Source organism: Saccoglossus kowalevskii, chromosome 11, assembly GCF_978046115.1.
Source record: "Saccoglossus kowalevskii chromosome 11, keSacKowa6.1, whole genome shotgun sequence".
Lineage (NCBI taxonomy): Eukaryota > Metazoa > Hemichordata > Enteropneusta > Harrimaniidae > Saccoglossus > Saccoglossus kowalevskii.
In genome coordinates, this window is record NC_140651.1 from 6,074,877 (window position 1) to 6,086,097 (window position 11,221).

An 11,221-nucleotide genomic window follows, 5' to 3' on the forward strand; every position below is an offset into this window, starting at 1 on the left:
AATCTCCCCCTCAAAACATATGCCCAGCAGTGCAAAATTTAACACAAAACTTGCTGAAATATGAAATGAACAGTTTGTCCAACATGCAATAATTCCAGAATCCCTCTGTACTAATTTCACTTAACAAATAAGACAAACTTTGATAATTGACATTAAAAAATTATATATATTTTATTGTTAGATGTAGTAATAACACATAGAACTGGACATAATTTTAGTTTCCCATTTCTATAAATTGAAATCAACAATCAGATATTGTACCAGAGTCCTAGAAATACACCACAATGCAGGCATCAAGTCAGTGACGACCAAAAGGAAATCTTACCCCCAATATAAGAATTAGCAAGGAATTCTTGATTTTATACAAGGTATGTGGTAGATCAGTAGATACATTATAGCACACAGTTAAATGTCTCATTCCAATACTCAATACCATGGTATAACATTCACATGTTAAAGATTGACTTTCAAAAATTACTGAAACCAACACTAGAGGGCAGTGTAACCTGTTTCCAGCTTCCAACAAATTGATCATTGGCACCACCCTCAGAAGGATCAGAATTGACTAATTTCTTCAACAATTGCCAGAGTTATCATGATGTTTACAATCTTTCCAACAATAATGCTGCTGCACCGCCTCCACCATTGCAGATTCCTGCCAAGCCTTTCTCTCCAGGTTTTAAATTATGTACCATATGTCCAACAATTCGTGTTCCAGACATTCTGAAAACGAATAAGAATTAGAAACAATTGAGGTTATACCTGGCCATATTTTTAGTTTCCACTGCCAAGGATATGTACTTAATTGACCTGGCAAATTGTGTACAATCAGCTGTGATTTAAAAAGTGTGGGTCAGAATACAGAGTGTCACATGGTTTACATGTCAGTATTGTTGCATGATGTTCAAGGCCCCTCAAGTCAACCCAGCTGTGGTGATTTTTAAAAAAAAATTTGAAAAATAGTTTTGCGAAATCACCACAGACTGGTCTTATTTGCAGCTAATCTGTTGCTATTATTTATTCATGATATGCAGTGACATCACTGAACGGATACAGAAAAGAAGTGGGGGCGTGCACGCTGCATAATGAAGTAAACATTGTGGGTCGCGTTAAAGATCAACTTGTCGACAGTGTCAAACTGTCATCTAAACAGAATTGAGCAACTTCAAATGCAATCGATTTGCCGCTTCCGGTCAGAAGGGCAACGAAAAGGTTGTGGCCGTCAGTAAAACCGTCAATTATTTTCTTCTGTGCAGATTGCGCTTCACTGTAACCCAGGCGAGATAAAGCTACACACAGGCTACTTCTCTCCACTAGAATAATTTGTATGGAACGTTATAAATAGTAATTCGTTTGTTATGATTGACGATCGAGAAACTTGAAGAAAAGTGAAGTCTTTAGGTACAAAGGTTAACTAGTTTAAAGGTCAAAATACTCTGACTAGATAACATTCTTGCCCGTCATTCTGCTCATAAACATAAAAACTAGTATGAAAACACACTAGTTCCTGCTTTCACCACAGAGGGTGTGGCAAAAACGTCTAGTCTGGGTGATTTCCAATCCGATTAAAATCTGATGTAGTGTACAGGCTTTAATTATTTTGGCTATAAACTTATTTTAATTTTAATTTTTATTACTTTTGTTATTAATGCCTTTTTATTTTATTATTATTTTACTTTGATTTTGATTTTGTGTTTTTTTTTTTAATTCTGCCCTACATACATCTGACCCGATGCCTATGTAACGAGATTTCAACGAGACCCACTATCGACGATTTTAGTCAACGAATCACAGACCTCCTTCTATAGCGCACATGATGACCGGGCAGAGTCAGGTGGCGAACACACTCAAATAAAATGGCGGATTATACCGACGTTAGCGACCGAGAAGAACACGGCTTTTTGGTAAGTTTATCATTGTCAAATGCAACGAAAGTCATTTTTATGTTAATATTGTGGCTCGAATGGTTCGACTTTAGATCGTTATTTTGCATAGTTATTCTGGGAGTGACGATTTTGTTTCCACCGGTTCGACCGAACACCGGTGTCTTTTTCCAGTCGCTAGTCCTGGACTGGAGACGGGTGATGTTTTATTGACTATGGGGCCAAAATCTTCTACGGTATTGAAGCCGTAGCTGTAAATATTCATCAAAATGTATCAACATTTTGTACATTATACAATAAATCTTTATTAAAGTAATTGAGCTGATTTGGACTGGAATATATTATTTTTTATTTGGAACACATCGCAATTGATCAGGAAATATTGTTTTGCTCCAATTTTCTGCATCGATGCAGTGGGCCGGTGACCGTTATACATTTTAAAATCAGTTTGCATTGTTTACTATAGCTGTTTACAGTGTTCAAATCATTACGATTTACTTATTTTTTTGCTTCCATTCTAGATAATTATGCTCAGTTTTTGATGTAAAATTGAAGCGATGACTGAATGAACGACCCTTGGCTGGCAAAGATGTATCTGGAAGTGTACACAATATTCAATGTAATGACAAAAATTGTAAAATGCTGTGGAATTTCTTTTGTAAATAAAAATATACTAGCAATTTTCTATTAATGCTTTATTCAAGTGGGCAAAATATAATGTACAGACAGATTGCCCGTAGAGTATCGCTACACTGAAAAGTAAGCAACCAACAGCCTGTATAAAAGGGGGGCTGTGATTGGCTGTTACTTACGCGAGATTTGAACGGGACTTACATAGGCGTCGGATCAGATGTAGGTAGGGCGGAATTAAAAAAAAATCACAAAATCAAAATCAAAGTAAAATAAAAAAATAAAAAGGCATTAATAACAAAAGTAATAAAAAATTAAAATAAGTTTATAGCCAAAATAATTAAAGCCCGTACACTACATCAGATTTTAATCAGATTGGGTGATTTCGTGGTTACAGGGGATTTCGTGTTAACACCTCCATTTCGCTATTTTTTTTTATTTAATTTTAAATTTAAAAAGAAATATATTGCCCAGACTGTGCCAGTCTAATGCATTCTATAAATGCCCTCTTTTTATAATGAACTGTATTTTTAGGATGGATACTACAGCCTTACCCAATAGGATGCCCGATGCTAACAGCACCGCCATTGACATTGACTTTACTGGTGTCTAAGTTCATGAGTTTACAGATTGCTAGGACGACAACAGAGAACGCTTCATTGATTTCAAACATTGCGATATCATCTTGCTTCACACCAGTTTGCTCTAAAACCTGTAAAAAAAAGTCCCTTATTACTGTAGATAGCCTCTCTTTATTAGGTTCTGTTTAACTGTTTAATGTTGCAATAGACTATTTTATGATCATTGCAAAATACCACAATATGCATGGAATCAAATGTAAAAACGGGACAAACAAAGGTCATGGCGTTGTAGTGCTGTCAACACATCGTGTGGGTTTCATCAAATGTAAAAGTATTTTAAGGTATTTTACTTCAATAACATGCATACACATTTGATGATGGTCAATTTTGATAAAGTATAAATCTCAAAACTTTTTTTCTCTGAAAGACCAGCATCACTATAAAAAAGTAATTCTAGTTCAAAATCAAATCATTTGATTTTTTTTCTATAACATACTAAGTCTGAATTTAGGCATCTGTTGTTGTTACTTGTTCTGATAATTTGGAGTTAATATACCGATAAACCAGTACAGCAATGCAAGACCTCTCTGGTAAAAATTACGGTAGCACATTTGAAGCAGATAATGACATCGCTTACGCTCAGTAATTATGTCCTGGCAAATATGCTAATTTTGTCACAGAAATCAGGGTATTTAGCTAAAAAGCATCTTTTGGTGGTAGGGGCTCTCAATAAAATGCATGCATAGACATTGTCCAAATCAATGCTCTGTGACATGCTTTAATAATTACAATATGTAGTTTTCAATAACACAAAACATTTTATTTTGACTTACCTTTGCCATAGCAGGGACTGGAGCTATAGGAAAATCAATTGGAGCCACGGCAGCATCTCCAAAACCTATCAATAAAATCACAAATTATAAATATCACATCTCACTGTTGTTACGTATGCTGTGATTGGTTGAGACTCTAGTTGCGTTCACGCACAGCTCCTTAGCACGGGCTAAGAGGTCAAATTCCTTAGTCCGTGCTAAGAAAACGTGCGTGAATGCTTAGCACGGGCTAAGGAATGCTAAGTACGGGTTAAATCTGGACCGAATTTAAGACGCGGTCTAGACCTTAGCACGGGCTAACGAAGTATGCGCGAACGCTTAGCCCAGGGCTAAGCGCCCTCTGAGGCGACCTTTGGGTGTGAAAATTGTCCCATGTTCGTATAACGACAATATTCCACCAGTCATTACTCCGCGCTCGCTTCCACACTAATCGGGTCACTGTAGTAGAGCGTACAGCATCTCCAATCGTAGACAAAATAAATTTGGTTCGCTGTCTACGACATGCATTAATAAAACTCTGTATTCTGTTACGACCGTTGTATACTGTTTATGTGCATCCAAATAAGTTGGGTCCGTCTTCTCTCGCGTTCCTGTGCACGTCGCTTCAAAATTAGAACGAAACATGCCAGCAGCAGAAATAGAACCTCGCGCGTGTCATCCATTTTTCGTTCGTAAATAGCGGCTTACCAAAGGTCACCGACTAATGGCACCCCTTAGCCCATGCTACCGACTGGCCCTCCCTGTGCGTGGACGCAATTGGGTCTAGCCGAAATGCAAATATGCTAGATAAGCCTAAATCAGCTTAAATCTTAGCCCGTACTTTGTGTAACGTGAACACAACTTCTGTCACATGACATTGAATAACAATGGATATTACAGGTATATTGCCCGCCAAGTGAATATAAATGGTATATCACATGGATGACGTCACGGAAACTACTGTGCAACGATACTGCACATAACAAATTGTCATTCGCTGCACTGCTGTCTCGGCCACTGTTGCTTTCAGGGTTGCTTTCAAGATTTTGAAGGAACTTTAACCATCCAAAATAGACAGCGAACATGCAATTAAGTAAAATTTTCTGTTTGTCTGCCCTCGGGCTGTTGGTCATGCCCATAATATTGATCATCAATATTTTGGTCATGACCACCATACCATCCCTTGGGTAGGCAACAAATCATGATATTACCCTCACAAACATGTGTCATTATTTAAATATAACTAATTACACTACAGCTGACGCATCATCATTTAGTCTCATAGCATTAAGTCACAGTAACACCATTTTTGTGAAATACAAAACCTACCTAAAATCCTAGCTAATGGTTTAACATTAAGTCTTGCAGCAGCCTGTGCTGACATTAACACGACAGCTCCAGCACCATCATTAAGTGTACTAGCATTAGCTGCAGTCACGGTTCCACCATCCTTTTGAAAAACTGTTCTCAGTGATGAAAATTTATCAAAATTCACTTTTTTGTATTCTTCATCTTCTTCAACAACAATTTCTGGACCTAAAGAAAATATTAAATTAATTACAAGTGTTTTACTTTTACACAGATTCAATATATGGTTCAGAAATACATCAAAGGTATTTTTGAGTTGCCATTTATGCCTGTATGTTTCATACTAATAGACATTTAACTTCAACGTCTTAAACTTTTTAAAACTTTTTTCAAAGGGGATTAAAATTGTGAGACTACATGTACCTAAACTTTTCAATTTTTGCAATGTTTTTTAGCAAGGTTGAAGTTGAGCAAGCTTGCCCATATATTCCAACTTTCCAAAATTTTTCAGGGGGCTGATGGGATGCAAATTTTGTCAATTTCAAAAACTTTTTCTCAACAGTGGTTTAAGTTGTATGACTGTCCAGGTATTTGTCAGTGCTCTTTAAGTCATTCACTTTTAGGTCAGACATCCCTTATTGTGACAAATCCTGGCACTTTGCATGACCCCTAAAGGTCACACATCCTGGCACTTTGCATGACCCCTAAAGGTCACACATCCTGGCACTTTGCATGACCCCAAAAGGTCACACATCCTGGCACTTTGCATGACCCCTAAAGGTCACACATCCGGCACTTTGCATGACCCCAAAGGGTCACACATCCTGGCACTTTCTGGGGTACTGTCCTGAGAAGAGCAATAATTTCATCAAACCCAACTGCCTGCATTGCAGATATGAAAAAAAAATCATTGAAGGTGAATTTATCTTTCAGAAAATACTAGGATGTGAGACCATCAAGATGAAAGCATAAATTGTGGTCATGAAGACAACTTTCATATATAATTCTAGTCACCATGGCAAAGTGAGCTGACATTACCTTTCCTTTGTGGAATAATGACAGGTACAATTTCTTTCTTCAAAATGCCATCCTAAGGTATTCAAGAAAAGACAGAATGACAACTGATATTTAATCCTCCCAACTGACAAGAGGTTAACTTGTGACAAAGAATTGTAAATAAATTATAACTATCTATCTTGAAATATTTGCATGCTAATGATAATTCTTTTCTTTTTTTTGGTCAAGTTCATCACTCATTGGATACAGATTTCAAAATAAAATTCCAAAAGAAACTGAGAAAATTGTTCAACTGAATGACTACAGCTCATAGAGAAATGAAAATCTTTGGGGAGTGACAGAAAAAAATGTTGAAATATACAGTGGCCATGACAAATTGTACCATGATAATTGAATTCATATGTGTGCGTGTTTCAATTAACATTGCTACAGTAGTCTCAAAGTGCCATGAACAAGTTCAAGTCTGTCCTTCACACTTACAGCAACAGCATCATAAATTACAGTACACAATCATAATTTTAAACTGATAAGTACAGTAGGATGTCTTACCGCTGCAGCTCTTTGACTATTTTTATAAGATTGTATTGCATACTGATCTTGGGCTTCCCTTCCAATTTCAAGTTTCTTTGCTGTGTTCTCTGCACAGTTTCCCATATGAAATTTATTATATACATCAGTGAGGCCGTCTGCAACAATGCCATCCTGAAAGAAAAATTTATCAAAACAAGATGGTCGCCAGCAATATATGATGTCATCAAGGAATCATGACAGAATGTCATGACATCACCCACACATCTGTGAAGTATGGAAATTATTTTCATGTGTAATGTGGTGTATCCTTTGGCTGTATATTCAGATGTTACCACAGGTATAGATGAAGATTAAGTTTACCTCTAGTCTATGACCTCCATATGCCGGGGCATCTCGTTTCATCATGAATGGGACATTTGACATACTTTCCATTCCACCAGCTACCATCACATCCTACAAAACAAAGTATCTATTTTTAATAATATGTTAATTTTACATGTAAGTACAACTTTCAGCATCATTATACTTTTTGTACACACAAGAAGAAAACAATTTTAATTAAAATATACTCCGTAATGAAAATCTTAAAAAATATACATACCGTACTCGACCATGTTAGCGCCCATGCCCGGTCAAGCGCATCGTGCGAATCACACAGTTTCGCTAAAGCTGTTCATTCATAACTGGCCCACGAACCCATGCGTGATCGTGTTACAAATAGCTGTATTTCACTGCAGCTAAGTTGAGTCACTTGATTGGGCGTGCCAAGGAGCTGGCGCCACCAATCAGAGTTACTGTATCGTAAATGTGAAGATCGGGGGAGCTCATCACAGATTAAAACCATGGCGGCGTGTAGGCTTTGCGCTGTTCACCGAAAGGTTGACACGTTTCCAAAAATGTCTTATTCGGACATTGAAAATTGTTAGTGGAAAAGTGAATGAGGACGATGGAATGTCTAAATATTTGTGCAAACTGTGTTTTAGCAAACTGACAAAACTGTCGAACTGATATTGATAACATATTGACTTGCCCAAATTCGGTCGAGGGACTATGTTTGCAACAAACACGTTATTTTCCTCAGATACAGCACTAAGTGCTTTCTTTTGATGTAAGCTCGTTCAGAGAAAAAGCTAGCAACATGTTTATTTGATTCCGCAATTTTTATTTTACCAAGTAATGTGTAGTTTCTTTCGTTAGTTCTGATTGGGTGATGCAAATGAGTCGAAGTGAATCTTATAATCGTTTGAGGGTGTGCGACAAACAGTAAATCGCGGTGAAATCCGCCGAATAAATGGTCCTTGACTGGCGAAGATGGGTCAAGTGCCCACCCCCAACTTTTGCACAATTTTTATAACGGGGTCACATTCGGCAAAGCGCCCACCCCTTCAAAATGCAACTAAATTTAAAACTTGGTCTTCAATAATTGCGGAACGAATCTTGGTAATTATTTTTATATGAAACAGCGTGAATATCGATCACTGTGAATATGTTGTGAATATGTAGAACACAGTAACAGTGCATAAACTACGCTTCGACAATGACCTGTTAATACAAGTAAAATGCAGTAAATATTTCATATCATATTCAGTTTACCTCTCAAAAATGGCTAGTCACCAGTTTTTTGGAAAAACCATGTCGTTTATTCGCTGAAATCAATTCCAACAGATCGTCGATAATTCACTTTCACATTGCATTACCAGAAAGTCTTCGGGAATTTCCGAAGAACTGCCTCGATACAACAAAGCATTCTGATTGGTTAATAACCAACTTGACCTACCGGTATTAGGTCAAAGGACATTGTTGAAGGTCAAATCATGCAAATGCATCATGGTGGAAAGTGAATTTCATTGAGAGTTTGCATACGACAACACATTTGTCAGTGGAGATAATGATGAGAATTCTGACTTTGACTGTTTTCCAACAGACTCTAATATTTTTAATTTCGTAAATTCTGGTGGTACATAATTAATATTGTAATAAAATGCGCATATTTTTTATGATCATTTCTGTGTCTTCATTGTAAAAATCATTGACGACGCAACTAATTTCGTAATTTGATTTTACCTCAAAGGCGTAATCTGTCACATGATGAATCAAAATTTTCATTTGCTCTCTTTTCCGAGGGGGGTGCTCAGGTAAGCACCCACCCCTAAAAAATCGTGATTTTCTGAGTTGCGGCCCCTGGGCGCTAACGCGGTCGAGTACGGTAAAAAACATACAATAATCAAACATCTAGATCACAAACTGGTTAATATAATTACCTGGTGGCCACACATTAAACTCTGGGCTGCCATCATAATAGATTTCATTCCAGAGGCACATACTTTATTGATTGTGGTGCATGGTGTTCCTAAAGATAAGCCTGAAATTCAAAAAAAAAAATCTTAGTCCTTGCATCAACATTTGTACACTCGGATCATGACACGTACTGTAACTGGCTCATGCATACAGAACACAGGACGACAACGACATCTACAACTTCACATCAATCATTTATGTAATATATTAACAAGTTTGTGACTTAACGTCAAAAAAATCCAGTCCGTACAATTCAAAATGGTGGAACACTCTTACTGTTTATTAGCATTGAACTCTGGGTAATTAGAGCAATGACATAATCATACTCAAATAGAACCTTCAAAACATTACAATTTACATGCAAAGTCATATTCAGACAAATCTTCTAGTGATAATAATATGACTAGCTACGAACAAGATTTATTTTATGAATTACTGGTATTTTATTATGTATTCAGACAAAAAATATGCAACACTGCAAATTGCAAATTATTGTTACACTGTCAAGACATATATTCTTATCTGGTAAATAAACTGACCTGCTCCTAGTACAGCTTGTCTTGTAGGTGCTTGGCCCTGACCAGCTTGCAAAACATTCCCCATGTAAACCTCCTGTACTTCTTCTGGAGCGATTCCTAGCAAATTAATATTCAAGTCATAAATGCAATTCATAATGAGTATACAACCAAATCAGACTGAAGTAAAGTAAGAAGATTAAGCCAGTCTGTTGAAAAGGGATTACCGGTATTTAAGACACTGCTATGCCACTCCACAAACAAGTCCTCATTTTGAGTGTGGACGGGTTCTCAGTCATTGGCTTTCAGATGCAAGGTGCCATGTCACATTCTTTTTTAACATAGAGATAATAATACGTTGTACATAAATTAATTATGGTCAGTTATTGTAAATAGGAAAGTTCCCTCCTGACTATAACTAACCTGCCTTCTCTACAGCATTTTTTATTGCAATAGATCCAAGTCTAGGAGCTGGCACTGATGACAAGGAAGATCTAAAAGACCCAATAGGTGTACGGACAGCACTCACAATAACAACATCCTGTAATCAACGTCAGATATAAAATAAAGCAGAGATTATTCGCATCTCAGAAGTTTAAATAACAGAAAGAGGTCCAGTACTAGCATTGCAGTGGTGTGAATAACAAAAACAGATCCACTATTAACACTGCAGCAGTGTAAATAGTATAAACAGATCCACTATTTGCATCTCAGCAGTGCAATGTTTATGTGTACAAACAACAGTGAAGTGAGGGAAGTAAACAACTTGAAATGCACACTATATTGGGGAAATAATACTAAAAAGAACATTTGTGCCAGCAATATAGTTTCAAGAAACTGTGTAAAATGCAGTGGCCACTTGGAAATATTAGATTAGATGAACAGTAATAAGTTAACACAACCAAAAATGCACATGATATAATACATACATAAATATAAACAAAAAAACACCAGCTGCCTTATAAAATTTATAATTGATATAACTTATTGAGATACACGAGATATTCATGGCATATCACCCCACTTTCATACCCTCATTCTAATAACTCCTTGCTATTATATTTTATGTAATGTTCACCACCCCTCCCCGGTTTCAAATACTTCACCCTCTGACACGGCCTCCTTATTACAACTTACATTGAGTCCCTTCACTGCAGACACATCTCTCTTTATGACGTGGCGGATTGCCTGAAATGACAAAAGAATAAACATACCTAATCTATTTGTCGTATTTACAAAGACGATTACAAAGCCACGAGTTGAACAACGTCTGCTTCACAATTTAATCAAAAGTAATGCATATCCCAGTAATGCAGTATGAAGCCCCACGACCCCAGCCAGAGTTGACATTCAGCGGTTGTTCAACTATATTTGTTTGGTATAGTATTTAGTATATAAAATCAGTATATCGACTGTTATTTCACTAGCATGCAATTCAATTCTGACAACTAAAAATTGAAATAATGCAACTTACGTGATTATTTAACCTCGAGAAAAGAGAACACTTCACCATGTTGGTCGCCATGATGATTCCACAGGGGTGAATTTGAGGTCAACTAGTATGCAAATTAGGATGCTATAACAAAATACTAAAATAAAGTACACCAAAAAAAATTATATAAAAATATTCTACCGTGTTTTATGAT

At 36.7% G+C, this 11,221-nt stretch overlaps 1 protein-coding gene across 1 annotated transcript; it reads right to left on the bottom strand.

Moving 5' to 3' along the window:
• Window positions 1-146: 146 nt before the first annotated feature.
• On the bottom strand, window positions 147-11,125 carry LOC100375420 (acetyl-CoA acetyltransferase, mitochondrial-like). Its single transcript, XM_002734302.4, has 12 exons — window positions 11,050-11,125; window positions 10,713-10,763; window positions 9,999-10,116; window positions 9,600-9,695; window positions 9,024-9,124; window positions 7,123-7,215; window positions 6,781-6,933; window positions 6,253-6,304; window positions 5,236-5,442; window positions 3,928-3,992; window positions 3,068-3,225; window positions 147-723 (listed from the first exon to the last, which is right to left on the bottom strand). Exons 1-12 carry the CDS (start codon window positions 11,098-11,100, stop codon window positions 603-605), a joined length of 1,266 nt encoding a protein of 421 aa, XP_002734348.1. The 5' UTR covers window positions 11,101-11,125; the 3' UTR covers window positions 147-602.
• Window positions 11,126-11,221: the final 96 nt, after the last annotated feature.